The sequence below is a fragment of the Panicum virgatum genome, chromosome 7K, assembly GCF_016808335.1.
Source record: "Panicum virgatum strain AP13 chromosome 7K, P.virgatum_v5, whole genome shotgun sequence".
Taxonomy (NCBI): Eukaryota; Viridiplantae; Streptophyta; class Magnoliopsida; order Poales; family Poaceae; genus Panicum; species Panicum virgatum.
The window spans coordinates 44,092,170-44,111,483 of NC_053142.1; the positions used below are offsets into that span (position 1 = coordinate 44,092,170).

Below are 19,314 nucleotides of genomic sequence, written 5' to 3' on the forward strand. Positions count from 1 at the left end.
GCGACATATTCGGCCTCCGTCGTGGACAAGGCAACCGAATTTTGCTTCTTAGAGCTCCAAGCTACCAAGGACCGGCCAAGGAATTGACAAGTCCCCGTAGTGCTCTTTCGATCCACTTTGCAACCGGCATAATCCGAATCGGAATAGCCAAGTAAATCGAAAGATGAGCCCTTGGGATACCATAAACCAAGGTTAGGAGTGAAGACCAAATATCTTAGGATTCTCTTAACCGCCATCAAATGACATTCTTTCGGATTAGCTTGAAATCTTGCACACATGCACACACTAAGCATAATATCGGGCCTAGATGCACAAAGGTAAAGAAGTGATCCAATCATGGAGCGATATACCTTTTGATCCACGGCCTTGCCATCTTCATTGAGATCAAGATGCCCATTGGTTGGCATGGGAGTTTTGATGGGCTTGGCATTTTCCATGTCAAACTTCTTGAGCATATCCTTGATGTACTTGGTTTGACTAATGAAAGTGCCATCCTTGAGTTGCTTGATTTGAAATCCGAGGAAGAAGGTCAGCTCACCCATCATGGACATCTCAAATCTTTTTGTCATAATCCTACTAAAATCATCGCACCAAGTTTTGTTAGTAGAGCCAAATATAATGTCATCGACATATATTTGGCACACAAAGATATCTTTATCAACTTTGCGAGTGAAAAGAGTAGGATCGGCTTTACCTATTTCAAAGCCTTTTCTTAAGAGAAAGTCCTTAAGGCATTCATACCATGCTCTAGGGGCTTGCTTAAGCCCATAGAGCGCCTTATGGAGCAAGTAGACGTGGTTTGGGAATTTTGGATCTTCAAAGCCCGGTGGTTGCTCAACATATACCAATTCGGAGATTGGTCCATTAAGAAAAGCACTCTTCACGTCCATTTGATATAGCTTGAAATCATGGTGAGTAGCATAGGCAAGCAAAATACGAATTGACTCAAGCCTAGCTACGGGTGCATACGTCTCACCAAAATCCAAACCTTCGATTTATGTGTAGCCTTGAGCAACCAACCTTGCTTTGTTTCTTGTCACCACGCCATGTTCATCTTGTTTATTTCGAAAGACCCATTTGGTTCCAATGATATTTTGCTTGGGTCTTTCTACTAAGGACCAGACTTCATTCCGAGTGAAGTTGTTCAATTCCTCTTGCATAGCCATCACCCAATCCGGATCATCCAATGCTTCTTCCACCTTAAGAGGTTCCAAAGAAGAAACAAACGAGTAATGTTCACAAAAAGTAGCCAAACGAGATCGAGTGGTTACCCCTTTACTTATACTTCCAAGAATATTATCCACGGGATGATCCTTTTGAATTATGTGATGAACTCTTGGATGTGAAATGGAGGATTGATATTGGATTGGTTCAGCTTCTCTATCATCTTGAGACTGATCTTGATGTTGAGTTGATGCTTCGGCTTGAATATCCCGGATACTCCGGTCTGGAGTCCGGATACTCCGGTTAAGATGTCCGGAGTCTCCGGCTTCATATCCGGAGTTTCCGGGTTTTGTAGCGGATGTAGAGGTAGATGGCTCTTCAAATATCAACTCATAGTCATCATTGTCCACTTGTTCTTGAGGCTTTATTTCACCAATCGCCAATTTCTTGATAGCTTGACTTGATGATTCTTCCATTCCTACAACATTATCAACTTGCTCCCCTTGAGAGTCATTAGATTCGTCAAATGTCACGTCACACGCTATTTCAACACAACCGGAGGTTTTGTTGAAAACACGATAGCCATGAGTATTTGAGGCATAACCAAGAAGAAAACCTTCATCAACTTTAGGTGCAAACTTAGAGTTCTTGGGTTTCTTGTTAAGAATGAAGCACTTACTTCCAAAAACTCTAAAGTAAGACACATTAGGTTTTTTACCAAGTAGGAGCTCGTATGCCGTCTTGTTCAAGATCTTGTGAAGATATAGGCGGTTGATTGCATGACATGCCGTGTTGATTGCTTCCGCCCAAAATTGATCCGAGACCTTGTACTCATCAAGCATTGTTCTTGCGGCCTCGATGAGAGTTCTATTTTTCCTCTCAACGATTCCATTTTGTTGAGGAGTGTATGGAACCGAAAATTCATGACCAATGCCCTCTTCATCTAGAAACTCTTCTACATTAGTGTTCTTGAATTCGGTGCCATTGTCACTTCTCACTTTCTTGATCTTAGTCTCAAATTCATTTTGAGCTCTTTTTGCAAACTTCTTGAAAGTCTCTTGCACTACACTTTTGTCATGCAAAAAGAATACCCAAGTGAAACGAGAATAATCATCAACAATGACAAGCCATATTTGTTACCACCAATGCTAATGTACGCCACCGGGCCAAAGAGATCCATATGTAGAAGTTCAAATGGCTTGACGGTGGTGACGATGCTTTTTGATGGATGTGGAACACCAACTTGCTTCCCGGCTTGGCATGCACTACATACACGATCTTTCTCAAAAGAAACATTTGTTAGTCCTAGGATGTGATCCCCCTTTAGAAGCTTGTTGAGATTTCTCATCCCAACATGAGCTAGTCGGCGATGCCATAACCAACCCAAGCTAGACTTTGCTATCAAGCAAGCATCAAGTTGAGCCCTCTCTTGAGAAAAATCCACAAGATAGAGCTTTCCCTTGAGCACCCCCTTGAAAGCAATGGAGTCATCGCTTCTTCTAATGACGGTCACACCCTCGTTAGTGAACAAACAATTGAAGCCCGAATCACAAAGTTGTGAGATGGATAACAAATTATAACCAAGTGACTCAACTAAAAGAACTTTTGAGAGAGTGAACTTTGAGTTTAGATTAATGTTACCGGTACTAAGCACTCTTCCCTTTTGATTTCCCGCAAAAGTAATGAAATGATCTCCACTTGATGCGGTTATTGTTTCAAACATACTCCTTTCTCCGGTCATATGATTTGTGCATCCACTATCAATCACCCAAGTTGATCCACCGGAGGAGTATCCCTACAAAACAAAATTACTCTTTTCCTTTAGGTACCCAACAATACTTGGGTCCTTTAATGTTAGTCACAAGAACTTTGGGCACCCATACATGCTTTTTCACTTTTGTGTTCCACGTACGGTGTCCTACAAACTTGGCAACCACTTTACCACGGTGGTTCCTTGTCAATACATAATCGGCATAAAAGGACACATGAGATGATTCTTGTGCCTTGATCTTAGTTGGGTTAGAGGTCTTGAACTTATCTTCTTTGAATGAGGATGCAACGATCTTAGCACCCTCATCACATGTTGTGCCTCTCTTGATGAAGTTGACATGACCACTTTCTTGAATTACATCATTTGTCTTATGAATGGGAGTGGTCATGTTCACTAGACCTCCTTGTGCACCCAAGGCGGTCTTGTTCTTGTTCTTGGTAAATGGAATGGCATGTGGAGTTCCTTGCCCATTCCTACCAAGTCCCTTACCCACTTCAAACCCAAACTTGCTCATGTATCTTTACCCAAATCCCTTGGTGTGTTTCTCAAATTCACCTACCCTTGTAAAGGGAATTTTCTTTGGGACTTGAGTATATGATGGAGCCTCTTCTTGCAACAAGTGAGTGAGTCTAGAGATTTCTTTCTTCATTGCATTCATCTCAACATGGTTAGTAGCACAAGTTTGAATATCAATATTAAAACACTTGTAGAAGGACTAGATGAATTAGATGTCTCTTTAGTCTTAGAAGTACTTTCCCAAAGAGTATTAAATTGAACCTCAAGTGCCGTGTGATTAGCTTGTAAGCTTGTCATGCTCTCTTGAAGTTTCTCATTATCCTTCCTTAGGAAAGTGTTAGTGTCATTGACAAAAGAAAATTTTCTAGTCAAATCATCCACTTTTTCTTTTTCACTAGAGAGTGACTCTTTCAACTCAAGAAGAGTGCCATCCTTGATTTTGAGTGAGTTCACAAGCATCTTGTTTTCCTCCCTTTCATAGGCGAGGTCCTTTTCAAGAGCTTTGAATTTTTCTCTCTCAAGTCTAAGCAATTCTTCTTGTGTTTCAAGAGTCTCATCCGCTTCATCTAGTTTCATAACTAATTTCATCATTTTGGTTGCGGCCCCTTTACCATATTTCTTGACTAGTTTAGCAACTTCTACTTCATTATCCAATTCATCATCCGATGTGTTTGGAGATGTTACCTTGGAGTTTTTAGCCATGAGGCACATGATAGGAGCTTCATCTTCATCGTCGGTGAGATCTTCAAACAAGCTTGTAGGATGTGGAGATGATGCCTTGAAAGCCATGGTTGCAACATCTTCTTTTTCGGACTCACTTTCTTGTTGTGAGTCCCATTCTTGACCAAGATGAGCTTCTCCGGCTTGCTTCTTGTATCTTGATTTATCTCTCTTGGATGTGTTTTCTTTGGTGTTTTTGTTTTTCTTCTTCTCTTCCGGGCAATCGGCAATGAAATGCCCAACTTTGTTACACCCAAAACATGGCCTATTAGACCTTCTTCTTGGCTCATACTTCTTGTTCTTTCCAAAGTTTCTAAAGTTGCCTCTCTTCAATACTCTTGTGAAGTTCTTGATAAAGAAAGCCATTTGCTCATCATTAAGCTCTTCATCATCATCACTACTAGTGCCTTCATTTTTTGAGGATTGGTTTGCCTTTTCTTTGCCTTTTGACTTAGCTTGAAGTGCCAACCCACTATTCTTGGCCGCTTGTTCTTGAAGCTCGGCTAGATCTTGGTTGATTTTGACTCTCTTCAATTGATCATGGTGAGCTTCAATTCTTCCAAGAACATTCTCGGCGGTGAAGTGTTTGAATCCCCTTTCAGCTCTAATCAAGCTAGGTAGAGTAACATCCCTAGCCATATACACGGTCAAAAGCTTGTCCACAATCTCACGGTCACCCCACTTGTCACCACCAAGAGATTTGATTTGATTTGTGATTTTCTTCATTCGGTTGTACATCTCTTTCATGCCTTCATCCTTCTTCATGGAGAACAAGCTCAATTCATCTTCTAAAGTTTTGATTCTTGATTCTCGTACTTTTCTTGATCCTTGATGATTCACTAGGAGAGTGTCCCAAGCATCTTTGGCGGTTGGTGCATCCTCTATCTTGTCAAACTCTTCGGGACTCACGGATGTGTGTAGGATGTTCAATGCTTGAAAATTCCTTTGTAGCACATATGCTTGAACCGGGGTTGGAGTTTCATCTTCATCCGGAATTTCATATCCAACTTCCACAACTTTCCAAAGATCCTTGTGAATTGCATTCATGTAACCGAACATCTTAATCTTCCATTGATTATATCCGGTACCATCAAAGAAAGGTGGCTTGCCCATATGAATTGATGCATTGTGCTCACTAGGTAGAGAAAAAGTGTAGTCATGAGCAACTCTTCGATAATCACCTTTGCCTTTTAACTTTGATGAGCTGCCCTTGTTTGAAGAGCGTGAGGCTCTTCTCTTGGAATCGGTGTCGGAGTCATCACTAGGGTCAATGATAACTCGGGAGCTAGTCTTTTTCTTCCTTTGCTCCTTCTTCTTTTTCCTCCATGCCTTCCACTCCTCATAAGACATCTCATCATCGGATGTCTCTTCTTCACTTTCTACTCCACCATTCTTATTCTTTCCCTTCTTGTTGTTGTTGGATGGCTCTACATTCTTGTCTTTGTCTCTTTTATCACTAGGATCACCTTTTTCACCTTCATTAACCGGAATCTCTTGATTCTTTTCATCATCCGACATCTTGACCTCTCCGGACGGTTAAGCCCTTTGAATGGAGAGCCAAGCTCTGATACCAATTGAAAGGATCTTAAGATGCCTAGAGGGGGGTGAATAGGCAATCTGCAATTTAAAAACACTTAACAAAAGAGTCAGACACAGACTAGCCCGGATACTCCGGGTATGTGCCCGGATACTCCGGGTTTGGTGGTCCGGAGTATCCGGAGCTATATCCAGAGTCTCCGGGTTTGAACAAGCTGAAACGAAACAGCAAGTATCTCTGCAGGAAAAGTAGATCGAGCTAGATAAAAAGTACCAGGGGTTCCTTTAGGTTGATTTCCAACAAACGAAGTTCACTAGAAACTCGTGAGTGAGTAGATCGAGTTCAAACCCTAGAAAAGAAGTCTCACAAGCAAATGACAACGAAAACAAATAAACTAAGACAAAGGAGACAAGGATTTGTTTCCCGAAGTTTACACCCGAAGGTGCTACGTCTCCGTTGAGGAAGGATTCGAGAGACGGTGCTCAAGAACCCCTATGCTCCTCTCCCAAGGGCGAGATCACCTCTCAAGCCCAAGGTTACTTACTATGGATTCCTCGGCGAGGAATGAAGATTACAAACTTCTTATGCAGCTCACAATTTTGTTTGAGCAATCACAAGCACGCCTAGCCGTCTAGGAGCACAAGGCTCCAAGAGTAACTTACTTGAATCCGCGGGCTTGACCAAAACCAAGTGCTCAAGAGATGGAAATGACGCTCACTAGCACTAATCCTTGCTCTTGCTTGCTTCTCACTCAAATTCCTCAAAGGAATCACTCAAGAATGAAGAAGGGAGAGTGAGGGAGCTCTCTTTGGCTTTGGTTTGAGTTCTATTTGTCCAAAGTGGCAAGAGAGAGGGCTGAAGGGGTATGGAGTGAGTATTTATAGTCTTCAGCCCAAAAATAGCCGTTGGGCGAAAGGGTACCCGGAGACTCCGGGTATATGCCCGGAGACTCCGGGCAACCCTGATTTTTCAGCCCGGAAACAGCACCCGGACACTCCGGGCAATGGGGTCCGGAGTATCCGGCCTTATACCCGGAGTATCCGGGTAAGGCAGGGAAAAACTTCGGTTTATGGCTCCTTTGAGTTGTTTTGTGGCTCACAAAGTTTGTATAGGTTCTCTTGAGCACAAGATCTAAATCGAAACCCTTGAACCAAGTCCCTCTTGATAGTACGGCGTTCCTATACTCAAATATCTAATTCAAAAACTAATTTCTTGAGTAAACTTGAACTCCGCTTTTTCATTTCCTTTTTTTTAGGGTCGTATATCGTCACTTGATTCACCTATATTTGTTCACCACCTGTACACATGCTCAATTACACGATTAAATGCATATGTGTTTTGTCATTAACCACCAAAACCCACTTAGGGGCCTAGATCACTTTCACAGGGGGCAAAGTATCCTAGCATTGAAGCTGTGAAAGATGTTGTGAAGCTTTGGGCTATATCGTTGAGGAAGGACTTCAGAGTTGTGAAGTCTAGCAGCAAAGAATATGAGGTGAAGTGTGTCAATGGCGATTGTACATAGCGAGTCCATGCCTATAAGGGCAAGTACAAGACACACTGGGAGTGTTCAATTGTTACACCACATACATGTAGATTAACTGTTGTTACGCAAACTCACCGTAACATCACATCCACTTTCGTGGCCAAGAAAATGTATGGGGTAATTTTGGACAAAATTGATAATTAGGGACATCGACGACCGTTTTCAATACAAAATCAGCTATGCAAAGGCTTGGCGGGCAAAACAAAAGGTGTTTGAGATGAGATTCGGCACATATGAGGCATCATATGATAACCTGCCTCACATGCTGTCAGCAATTGTGCAGAGAAATCCTAGAAGTGCGGCTGATACCTACATTGTACCGAGTTTAGATGGGGGACCTGGGTTTCTGCTTCGTGCTTTCTTCTGCCTTGGTGCATGTGTTAGGGCATTTATGTATTGTCTTCTTGTTCTATGTATTGACGGCACATTCTTGACAGGAAGATATAAGGGGACAATACTGACAGCGATTGGAGTTGATTGTAACAAGCAGGTGGTTCCCATCGCCTTTGCTTTTGTTGAGAATGAGAACACAGAGAGCTGGTACTGGTTCCTTGAACGTGTGAAGATTCACGTTATTGCTGGAAGGCTTGTTGTTTGCCTTATCAGTGACAGACATGCAGGTCTTCTAGCAGCAATAAGGCAACTACATGAAGGAAGTCGAGGACAACCTCCTCTATGGCCAGATGTTGTGAGTAGGTGGTGCATAAGGCATATGGGTGCAAACTTTTATGAGCGCTTTAAAAATAAGGAACTTATGAATTTGTTCAAGAGGTTGTGCACTCAGAGTCAGTAGCGGAAGTTTGATGCATTGTGGCAGGTGCTAGATAACATGTGCGCCGAGCTGCTAAAGGAACAGGCCTCAACCTCCAGCCGAAGACGTTCCGGCGGCGGACCTTTCACACAGTGGATTAAGGATGCACCTAAGGAGAAGTGGTCCATTCTATACAACACTAGTGGTCGTCGATATGGGCTCGAGACAACCAACCACGCAGAGTGTTACAATATGGTAATGCATCATGTTCGTCGATTTCCTCTTGTTGGCATAGTTGAGTTCATCATGTACGGATGCACAAGGTACTTCAGAGAGCGGTATCAGGCAGCTGTTGTCTTACTTAATGATCCAGGAGTGATTTTTTATAATAGGGTCACTAACTACATGAAAGAAAAGATTGAAAAGACTCAATATCACAGAGTGGTCTCCATGGGCACAAAGGATCAAAGGTTTGAGGTTTCATGCAATAACAGGACAGGGCAGGGTGTCCGCAGACAAAGAGTCGTTCAGGATTGCTTGATAACACCGGAAGGCAAGGTTTTTTGCAGATACAAGAAGCCACAGCTTCTTCACTTACCATGCTTCCATGTCATTGCGGCATGTTCAGAATCTGGGTTGGATCCTAGGGTTTTTGTTTCAGAATATTACACAAAAGAAACCGTTGTGCACACTTGGAGCCATGAGATATATGGCATAGGCAGTCTGGGATCATTCACTACACCAAATATCTCTCCAATGTACATTCTCAATCCAAATGCTAGGAGAGGGGTAGGTCGACGGCAGACACTTCATATCCGTAATGGAATGGATGAGTCTGAGGCAGGAAAGAAGAAAAAATGACGCAATCTGTGTGGAGCAGATGGTCACACTTACAAGAAGTGCCCTAAAATGCAAGAAGATAATGCTGGTGCTGAGGTTGGACCTTCTGGAAATCCCACCGATGGATTGCCTCTAGATTTTGGAGCCCGTCACGTCTAGATTCCGTTATGTGTGCATATGTATTTGAACCAGATGTATGGATATGTATTCCGACCTGTATGTGATAATTACATTTCGTTATGTATGGATATGTATTTGCACCAGATTGTAGCATGTAATATTACCAAGGTATTTGTGTAGTAAGATTTCTTGGTTGCAGTTCTAAATGTGTAGGTTGGTTCAATTAGATTGCTCACTGAATGTAGTGTACTGAAAATAGAAGGGTAGTTACGAATCATAAATTTTTGGTTTGCAATACAGTTTTATAAACAATGCTACGATTACAAAGCAAAGGCCTAAGGCGTTCGTACTACTAGGTACTTGAACAATGAAAAGTATGGCATGTGCAACACGATAACCTCGTGTTGTGAGTAAACATAACATGCCTTAGGAAATATAAAATGCCGGGATTACATGGTGGTGCTTTACTGAGTGCACCGGGGATATTTTCCATTCCTAATAGCTTCAGACCCTGCTTCCTTAGCACGGCGGGCCCTCTCTCGCTTCCTCTCCCTATCAGCTTCACGTTCCTCTGCCTTCTGACGTTCCACTTCTGCAATTCTCTTCTGAATCTCTTCCTGGTTTTTCTTGCACTTCTCCTCCATCTGTTCTTCATGCAGCATTCGTTGCCACCTTTGTGCAGCCCACCTTGCTTGACGCTCCACGTGGTCCTTATCCTGCTGAGAATGCTCGGTGTCTAACCATTGCACGAAATCACATAGAGGCGGTGGAGTCTTTCCCCAAATCATGTTAGAAGTCATTACTAGATCTGAAAGTGACAAACTCTGATAGTGTTTTGTAGTACCTTTGCTCGGTCCTTACCGTAATGCTTGGGCGGGTCGCACTCGTAATTCTCGCACATGAAGAACCTTTTGCCAAAGTCGTCCCCCAAAACCCTTGATTTCATTAGTTTGCACAAGGATCCGCAAAAACACATAGGCACCTGGACTCCTTGGGGAACTGTTTTCATCACCTTACTCCATGGAATGTAGGTGGATCCTGATGATGCCATGGTGTTGAGCCCTGACAATCACAAGTGAGCAATTAGATTGCTAATATACTATATCAACGCTAATCATTATCAGTAACTACATCTAAATGTACCACTAATCACTCCCAATAATAATTAAACTAATTGCTAAACTACTGTTTCAACAAAATACTTTCTACAATTTTCTAACATTTTCTAAAAAAATTAATATTATCTTCCAATTTTTAAGACTTTCTAATACTTCTCTAACAATTTTCTAGTACTTTCTAATACTTAATCTAACACTAAATGTACTGTATCAACACTAATCATTACAAGTAACTGCACCTAAATGTACCACTAATCACTCCTAATAATAATTAAATTGATTGCTAATCTACTATTTCAATAAAAATAATTACAACATAATTTATTTGTAAAGCGTAGAAGAATTTTGGTTACCTGCAGTCGCCGGCTCGAAAATCCGGTAGGCCTTCGCCTCTCTCCCTCCCTCCCTCTCTTTTTTTTCTTGGTTTCTGAAATTTTAGTGATGCAAATGAGGGGTGGAGGGACCAGTCAACCCTTATATAAGGGTTGGAGAGCCGGTCGCCCTACAGCCGGGCGGCCAGGGCTGGCCGCCCGGCTGCAGGGCGACCGGCCCTCAGGGACCTGCGCGTAATTTTCTCTGCGAATTTTTTTCCAGAAATGCCCCTGCCGCCCCGCTTCCGGGTGGCCAGGTCCTGGCTGCCCGGCAGCGGGGCGGCCGGGGTATATTCCTGTAAATTTTCAAATCGAAAATATATTTGTTTTAAAACGAAAATAAAAAATAAATAAAAAAACCGCGCTAAACTAGACAAGACATCTCCACGGGCCCTTAACCTCTTAATGGGCTGCATACTGGGCCTGCCTTATTATCTGTAAGCAGCAAAAGTGCAAAATCATCAGGCCACGATTGGGTTCAACAGAAGAAAAGCACCAGCACCGGTGCAGCAGCACCGCACTCAGCACCGCACTGGCTTTCAGCAGTTGCACTACCAGTAGAAAACTGCAAAGGGCTCATCCATTCCCTCGCAAAGTCTCCCAACTATGTTGAAAAACAAAAGGAAGTCTCTCACCTGCAAGGCAACAACAACCAACGGCGGAACCAGAAAATATTTGAAGGGGGGCCAAGAGGCTAAGTCAACATATATTCATTGGATATGGAGAATACAATGATTAGGTGTACTGACAGTTGACGTCAAATTTTCATTGTTCATTCATGCAGCCAGGAACCATATTACAAAAGCTAGCTACATTTTACAAAAGGGTGGGTTAGTGAAAACAAACGATTTCATTTTAGTCGAACTTTGCGGTTCTTCTTCGCATAGAGATCATTAATAATTGAATCTGTCGTGAACTTAATAGCAATCTCCCTCTCAATATAGATTAACATGCAATCCCTTAAAAATTCATCTTCCATTTTGTTGCGAAGTCTTGTCTTGAGAAGTTTCATTGCTGAAAATGCACGCTCTGTCGTTGCCTGCTTGGAGCCTCATCTTCAAGTACAACATTTTCATTAGATTGAAGGTTCTGATCCTAATCAGCCAAATCATCTTGCCCTTGTACTTGTAGATCCCCAACTGCACCTTCAATCTTCTTGTAAAATGAAAGAAGTGTCTGTGTCTTTCTTTTTGGCTTAGCCGTGATTTCCTAGAAAGGTCAAGGGATCAAGGTCAAGGCATAATTTTTAGCTTAGCTACACACGATTGTACAGCCTACAAATCCATTCCTTGCATTAATCAAGAAAATAGAAAAGGATTGGAGGAATATATTAGGGAAAGGTTAGGTTAGGGATTACCTTAGGCGTGCAGGGTGCCTGCTGCTGCAGGTTGCCTTCTACCTTCGCACGATGCTCCGGCCCGGCAGGTTGCCTTCTACCTCCGCACGATGCTCCGCCCCGGCGTCGTCGAGGCTCGCGATTTCACCTGCCGGCCGGGAGGGCAAGCCAATAGCTATGGCGGCGGCCGGGGCCCGGTTGCGCCGCCGCGACCGTGCGGCGCGCCTGGCTGCGGCGGCGCCCGCGAGTCTGCAAACCGCTGCGGCGGCGGCCGCTTGCAGCTCGTTGCATCGGGGGGGGGGGGGGGGGGGGCACAGCCCCTGCTAGCCCCCCCCTGGGCCCTGGTTCCGCCGTTGACAACAACCTCCAGCCTCCTTTCTGTCCGAGCCGGCAATGATCTCCCCCCTCTCGCACGCTCTAAAGTGAGATGCTGCCTTTGCCCAATACGGTTTGTCACCAGTCCACCACTATCAAGTGCTAGTGACGCGCGCGGCGCGCACGATGGTCAGTGACCGCAGACCGCGGTGAAAAGCCTAACGGCACTGCAGAGTGACAGCGTGGCTGGCTGGCTAGTGGCTACCCCTGTGCTCCAACTCGCTGGACCTCCCTTTCTACGGTTCTACCTCCACACCATTGCGTGCAGGCCGAGTCATCTACAGTTTGCACACTTTGCAGGCCGCAGAGCACGAAATTAGGACTGCACCTGTATGATGAGATTGCATGGGGGAGCTTCCAGTTTAATTACGACTGACTGTCGTATGTTTGTGTGCATGTTCAGATAAAATTGCAAGAGAGAATACAAATACAGCGTTCTTTCACAAATAGGTAACTTTGCCATGAACTGCGAGAACTGGACCTCCAAGTTTTAGCCAGTCATTCAGTTGAAGCGATGCAACTCACACTATTCCGCCTGCCTGCTTATGGGGTTGGGGGCTCAAGTGGTGAGTTGAAATGGGCTACTCGTGTGGGCTTAAGTGGTATAGAAATTAGAAAAAGCGTGGTAATACGGAAACAAGGAACTACTGTATGTGGAATGCAGTAATATCACTGCACATGGTGGCTCCAGGAATTCACTATTCAGGTTCCAAAGGCAGTAACTGACGAACACTGCACATGGCTTCAAGAATTCAAGTTCCATCACGCGACGGTCTGGTCACTGCAAGTTCACAGCGAAACAGTTACCGAATTGAGGTTGCAGTCTTGCAGTTGCTGGAGTAAAACTGGTCAACTCTATCTCTACGGCCTCCCGGGCTGAAATTAGGCTGAGACAGTGAGATTAGTTAAGGGGGTTCAGTGACACGCACCAGACTAGACTCTTCGCAATCGTGTCCAACCACACGAGCGCCAATGTTTTCGATTCCTGTACTCTTCGCAATCGTGTCCAAACACACCAGGCCTGTGTTTGGACGACTTCAGCGCTCACCGGCTCAGGCACAGCTCGTGTGAATTTCTTTTGCAGGACTCCATCGCCACATGACGGACGCCAGTTGTTTTTCATTTCACTAGACCTTCTGTCCTTGGTTATCTCACCCGACAAACAAAGACAAGCTCAGATGCAAGTGTCAAATCCTTTTAATCGTAGGCTTTGTTTAATTTCCCGCTCTCTTTGCTCTAGATTTGACCTCTCTTCTCTCTGCACATGTTTTTTTTCTCTCCTCGAGAACTTTTTCCACGTGTTGGCACGCGGAGTGGAGTCCCAGCACCGCACATTCAGCATGTATAGGCACATGCAATATTTATTTAATCGGATCTTCCATATGTTTTCAACGACTCCTACGCTGACCTGCTCCAGGATTCAGGAGGTCAAAACTCTTCAAGATCTAGAAAAAAAAACAAGCACTTGTTATGTGTGAGCCGAGTCACCGACGCACGGACACCGGACACGCGCTGCAGCCGTTGCAGGGACAGGGAGCAGGGGGGACGAACTGACGAGGGCTCACAAGCTATTGTCGTCGACCGTTTGTTCGGCTGATCTGAGGAGCGTGTTCGAGACGCGTTGCGAAGCCCCGCCCGGTGCGGTTCGTGGCGCGAGAGCTCTGCCGTAGGCTTACGCCCCCGTCGCAGAAAACCAGCGGCCACTCCGCTTCCGGGAACGGGCGGGGCCAAAAGGAGCCAAGGAAATTCTCGGGGAGAGGAAGGAGACGCGGCGGGCGATCCAGCCAACAAGCGCGAACGGACGGTGCGCCGCAGAGGCAAGGCAAGCATCGCCCTGCCTGCCAAAAAGCTTGGCAAAAAACGAGACAATGCAGCCATCCCCGAGTACACGAGGTTCGAGCGGTCGCTTTCGGTTTCCCTGGGCGTGCGCGCTCGGTGCTCCTCTCCGCCCGTGGGGGACCACGGCCGGAGCAGCGCCGGCCAACGTGTTGCTGCAAAGCATAGCGAGGTCAGGATACGGTCCATAGCCACGTCCATTGGTTCCAGGGTTCAGTGCAGAGTCACATGATGCACCGTGGGGGTCTTTTGTTTGCGTACACGGTATGAAGGTGAAAACTGTTCTCCTCCATGAGGTAAATTAATCTGAAAAAAATTGCAAAAAAGCTACTGTTCTCCAGCAATGCCTGCCTGCTTTCTCGTTGTCCCAACATTCCATCAGAACCGACCACCAAATCACCGGTGCTAACAAAAATTAGCCAGATCAATCTCATCCCCTGCCACGACAGTAATCGCCGAGTAAATGCAAGAAGCTACAGGAAACTACATGATGTGATCGTGTGAAATACTTTTTTTTTTGACTCGATCGTGTGAAATACTAGCTAGTACCAGAATGCAGCTGGAAGGAGCACAGGATGACAGGACAATAGGAAGAACAAATAAACCTCAAATGACAGTTCCTAGCTCTTCATCTCCACCTGATAAGTGGAGGACCAAATCCTAACAAATTCTTACTTCCACTACCTACCAACAAGCAAACCAGGAAGAAGGAGAAACACCTGATGAGCATATCAAATTATCAATGGAGCCCACGAGAACTCACGAGCAACAACAGATTGCATTGCGTCAGATCACGCATGCTCAGAGGGAGAATAACTATGCGGGGGCTCGGCGTCGAACACCTGCCGCTCGCCCGCTCACAAGAAGGCCGCGACGGCCAGGGCGATGCAGGCCACCGTGGCCGCGAAGTTCACGGCCGCTGCGGCGGCGCCGTTCTTCTTCGAGTCTGCCTTGTCTGCGGCGTCACCCTCCGGCGCGTCGGCGGGGGCCAGGTCGGGCGAGTCCGACGGGGGCGCGGGCGGGGAGTGCGAAGGGGACTTGGCCTTCTTCTTCTTCTTGCCCGCGGCCTTGGGGGAGGGTGCGGGCGCAGATGTTTCGGGAGCCGGGGCCGAAACGGGCACGTCGGCGGCCGGTCCGGGCGCCGGCGCGGGGGACGGCGCGCCGCCGAAAAGCTCGGACGGGAGCAGCAATTTGTCCACCGTGAGGATGACCGTCGGTGTGTTGTCGAGCACGGTAGACGCGACGCGGGACTTGCCCAAACCGGTGTCCAGCGACACGTCGTCGCCGCTGGAGACGACGGAGAGGCCGTACTTGCCCGCGCCGGTGGAGGCCAGGGTCGGGATGTCGCCCTTGGCGACCTTGAGCGACGCCTTGGGCGCGTACTGCGGCAGCGCGTGGTACTGCAGCAGCGTGACGAGGTCGGCGCTGGATAGCTTGGTCAGATCGGGCAGGCCCTTGGCCTTGAAGGCGTCGTCGTTGGGCGCGAGCAGCGTGAGCGCCTTGTCCATGGCGGCCTGGTACATCTTGACGACCCCGGACGAGACGATGAGGCGCGCGAACTGCTTGCAGCCGGCCTTGTCGAGGATGTCAGTGAGGTTGACGGAGGAGGCCGACGGGGAGCCGAAGAGGCCCGGGAAGGTGATGGGGTCGGAGACCTCGAGGACGGAGAGGGTGGAGGGCTCCGTGTCGACGCGCTTGGTGTAGGTGGACTGGAACTTGGCGCCGGGCGCGGCGGAGGCGAAGGCGACCTTGCCGCCGCGGAGGTCGGTGATGTTGACGTGGCCCATGTTGCCGGCGGCCTGGCCGGTCTTCTGGTAGAGCGAGGTGGTGAGCTCGGAGCCGGAGTCGAGGGAGTGCAGCTTCTTCTCGTCGAAGTAGTCGAGGAGGGTGAGCATGCGGAGCGCGTTCTTGATGTCGGCGAGGGAGAGGTTGGCGACGAGCGAGGACATGGCGCCGTTGGTGAGGACGAGGACGGTGACCGTGTGCTCGCTGTTGATCTCGTCGCAGACCTTGGTCTCGGAGAGGTAGCTGTTGTACAGCGTGTACTCCGACCGGCCGTCGAGGACCGCCGTGATGTTGTGGGAGGAGTCCGCGGCGGCGGCGAATGCCGCGGCGAGGGAGAGGACGAGGAGGACGAAGTGGCCGCGGTGGTGGTGGGGGGCGGCGGCCATGGCGCCGCGTCGCGGGGCGGCTGCTGCTGGCTGCTGCTGGGTTGAGGAGAAGGGGAGAAACCGGAGAAGAATGGGCAGCGTGGGGGATAGATTGGAGAGGGGAGGGGTTTAGCGTGGCCGTTTTGTTTGGGGGGCGTGTGGCCGCGTGGGTTTTGCAGCTTCGGGCTTTCGGGGTTACTACAGAGACGTTGGGTTGGGTTGGGTTTTGACCCTGGGTTAAGGTTCGGGTGAAGCGGCGCTGGTGACAGGGTGTGGGGCACTATAGTCTGTGCAAGCGCTGGTGCTTCGATTGCTGTGATGATTTTCTGTGGTGGGGTGGGGTGATTCGCGTGCTGGGGCGGTATGGAGTGGAGCACGAGGAGTAGACTGGCCGTACAAGTTATCTGAAAATTTATTTTTTTTGAAAAAGTTATCTGATAAATTATGCAGATTCGTTTTACAAAGAAGCTATCCAAAAATATTTGGCGCATTTAGTAAAAGTACTGCTGTTGTGGGGTTTCCCTTTTTGACAAAATATTTCATAGTATAAGGTCAGTTTTAGTGGGAGTTTCGTGGACACAGTTATCTAGACTGAGAACTAGATAACTGTGCCAGATGAGTTTTATGGTGATGAAATTCTCCTCACATCTCATGAAACACTAGCCTTCTCTTTCCTTGCCATGTTAGCAAAAGTGATGATATTTAATGTCATAAAATCTTTTATGAAACTCTCATTAAAACTGACCTACTGCTGGAGTGTTGTGGTAGCAACCAGTGGCAAATAACTGTACTATTAGTACGATGCAGATCCGATGGTTCCCTGATGTCCTCCTCTGAATCTCTGATACTACGTGTAGAGCACTTCATATTTTACTGGGATTTTCCTTTCATGGCTTTGTGTGTGAGTGGGAGAGATAAACAATTTCTATCAAAAAAACAAAGAGAAAAACAAAGTGAGGACGTCGTTGTACCAGTTGTAACGAAGTACAGCCCATTCACTGCTCGCGTAGATCCACACCGCGCTGTACGCCATCATACGGGATGTTGAGTGCGAGGGCAAAAGCAAAACACATGATTTCCAAGCTCGATCAGGTATGTGGCCAGCGAAATGACGCCGGTTCAGTGGACGGGTTTGATTGCCGCTTCCCCACCTCTTTTTCACATGCACTTCCTAACAGAGGCGGAGCTTGAGCAAAATTTCAGGAGGGGCCAGACTGCCAGAGTTTAGCTCAAGGAGGGCTAGTATTAGACTGGTGGATCAGATTAGTTGGTAAAATTAGATAGTCATAAGAGAAAATTAGGAATCCAGAGGGGCCATGGCTCCCGTTAGCCCTGGTTATCCTCCACCAGTGCTTCCTGATGCCGAGATGCGCGAGCCCTCGCTCGAAAGAAGACGTTTCCTACAAGGAAAAAACGAACTCATAACCATATGCGAAATTGGTGTTCTAACAACGAATTGATCTAGCGGTTGATCGTCCACCCTTTCGCAGTTTTGATAAAAAAAAAACAAAGGGGAAAAAGAGAGTTTTCTTTCTCCGAGTGTCGGTGTGGCCGTAGGTCCACCCGTAATGGGCCTCACAGGCCCATACTCTCATGGGCCTGAGCACTAACTAGAGCTCACGTTCCGCTCGGTAAACACAGGCTGAACGTTTTCTTTGACCGCTACCACCTATCAGTGTGAGCGCGAACTGATCAGTCAGTTAGGTCTCAAACTTACCCACCCGAAGTCTTCGACTTGGCATGGTACTCGCACTTTTTTGAATTTATTCTAGAATTTTCCGGCATTATGCTTTAAGTGGTAAGCTCGAGAATCTCCAGATCTGTGTTCATAGGAGTGAGTGTGCGTGCGTGTGTGAGCGTCTGTGTTGTACTGTGTACTAAAAAACTACCAATGTGAGCCAAGGTGCAATACAATCATACAAATACAAGGTTTTTTTATATATAGGCTGTCACAATTTTTCAACTTCTGAGATATGACATTACAATTCACCTAATTTAAAACTTGTCATTATAATTCTTCACTTCTTTGAACCGTGCCATTTTATACGTCTTCGATGCTCTTGGACCCGCTCACAGACCCGCGTATTTTTGTATGGCCCAAAATACCCCAACTACTTCTCTCCCTTTAACTCACTGATGTGTGGGACCCACACGTCAGCTTCATCTTCAACCTCCGACCTCCTCCAACCTTCTCTCCATCACACGCGGCTCACCTCCGCCCCCTCCCCCCTCCGCAGCCGGCGGCGGCCTGCTCCCCCCGGGTGAGCTCCTCCCCCCGCGGGAGAGCCCCTAGCCCGCTAGCATCGTGTGGTCGGTCGTTGCCGCGCCCTCGGGCGGGCTTGTCGACGCCGCGCCCTCTGACGACGGCGGCAGAGGGAAGGAGGGAGGTGAGTAGTGTGTGTTGGAGAGGAGGTTGGAGGAGGCCGGAGGTTAAAGAAGAAGCTGACATGTGGGCCCCATACGCCAGTGAGTTGAAGGGAAAGAAGCAACAGGGTATTTTAGATCATACAAAAATACACGGGGCTGCGAGTGGGTCCAAGAGCACTAAAGACGTATAAAATAGCACGGTTCAAAGAAATGAAGAATTGTAATGACATGTTTTAAAATAGATGAATTGTAATGGCATATCTTAGAAGTTGAAAAATTGTAATGTCACATATTAAAAAAAACAAATACAATGCCGTTTATGGCCGGCTCATCTGCTCTGTTGTGCACCGCATCCCGTGTCAAAGTGATAGGCTAGTTGCTTGTGGGAGGTCCCCAGACCTGATCAGTTGCGCACTTGCGCTGCGGTGTTGCGGCACTGTAGAGTGGCTGGAGACTCAATTGGCTTTTTGTCGAGTACCACAATTAGGGACACCCTAATCAGGGTACTAAGATCGCTTTAAAAAACACAAACACCTGCTAAAGCAACTGGGCCCATGAAGGCCCACGGCCTGCTTCCCGTCCGGAAGAAAGGAAAGGACTCAAAGAAGCCCATCGTGCGGCCCATTCACATTCCCCTCGAACTCACTGAACAATCTCCGCCTCGTTCGAGGGTCCCTCTCGGGTCCGCTGGGCAATCTCCGCCTCGCTCGAGGGCAACGGAACTACCCTCGAGCAGAAGACCAATCTCCGCCTCGCTCGAGGGTAGCGGATATACCCTCGAGCGGGTAACTTATTC

The 19,314-nt window shown here is 47.0% G+C and overlaps 1 protein-coding gene and 1 long non-coding RNA gene across 2 annotated transcripts; both read right to left on the reverse strand.

Annotated features, from left to right (window-relative positions):
* Window positions 1-11,145: 11,145 nt before the first annotated feature.
* Window positions 11,146-12,087, reverse strand: LOC120643087. The gene is made up of 2 exons (XR_005662845.1): window positions 11,812-12,087; window positions 11,146-11,663 (listed from the first exon to the last, which is right to left on the reverse strand). It is a non-coding gene; the product is annotated as an uncharacterized LOC120643087 (long non-coding RNA).
* Window positions 12,088-14,475: 2,388 nt separating this feature from the next.
* On the reverse strand, window positions 14,476-16,316 carry LOC120641516 (fasciclin-like arabinogalactan protein 8). Its single transcript, XM_039917688.1, has one exon. The coding sequence runs from the start codon at window positions 16,170-16,172 to the stop codon at window positions 14,859-14,861; it is 1,314 nt and encodes a 437-aa protein (XP_039773622.1). The 5' UTR covers window positions 16,173-16,316; the 3' UTR covers window positions 14,476-14,858.
* Window positions 16,317-19,314: the final 2,998 nt, after the last annotated feature.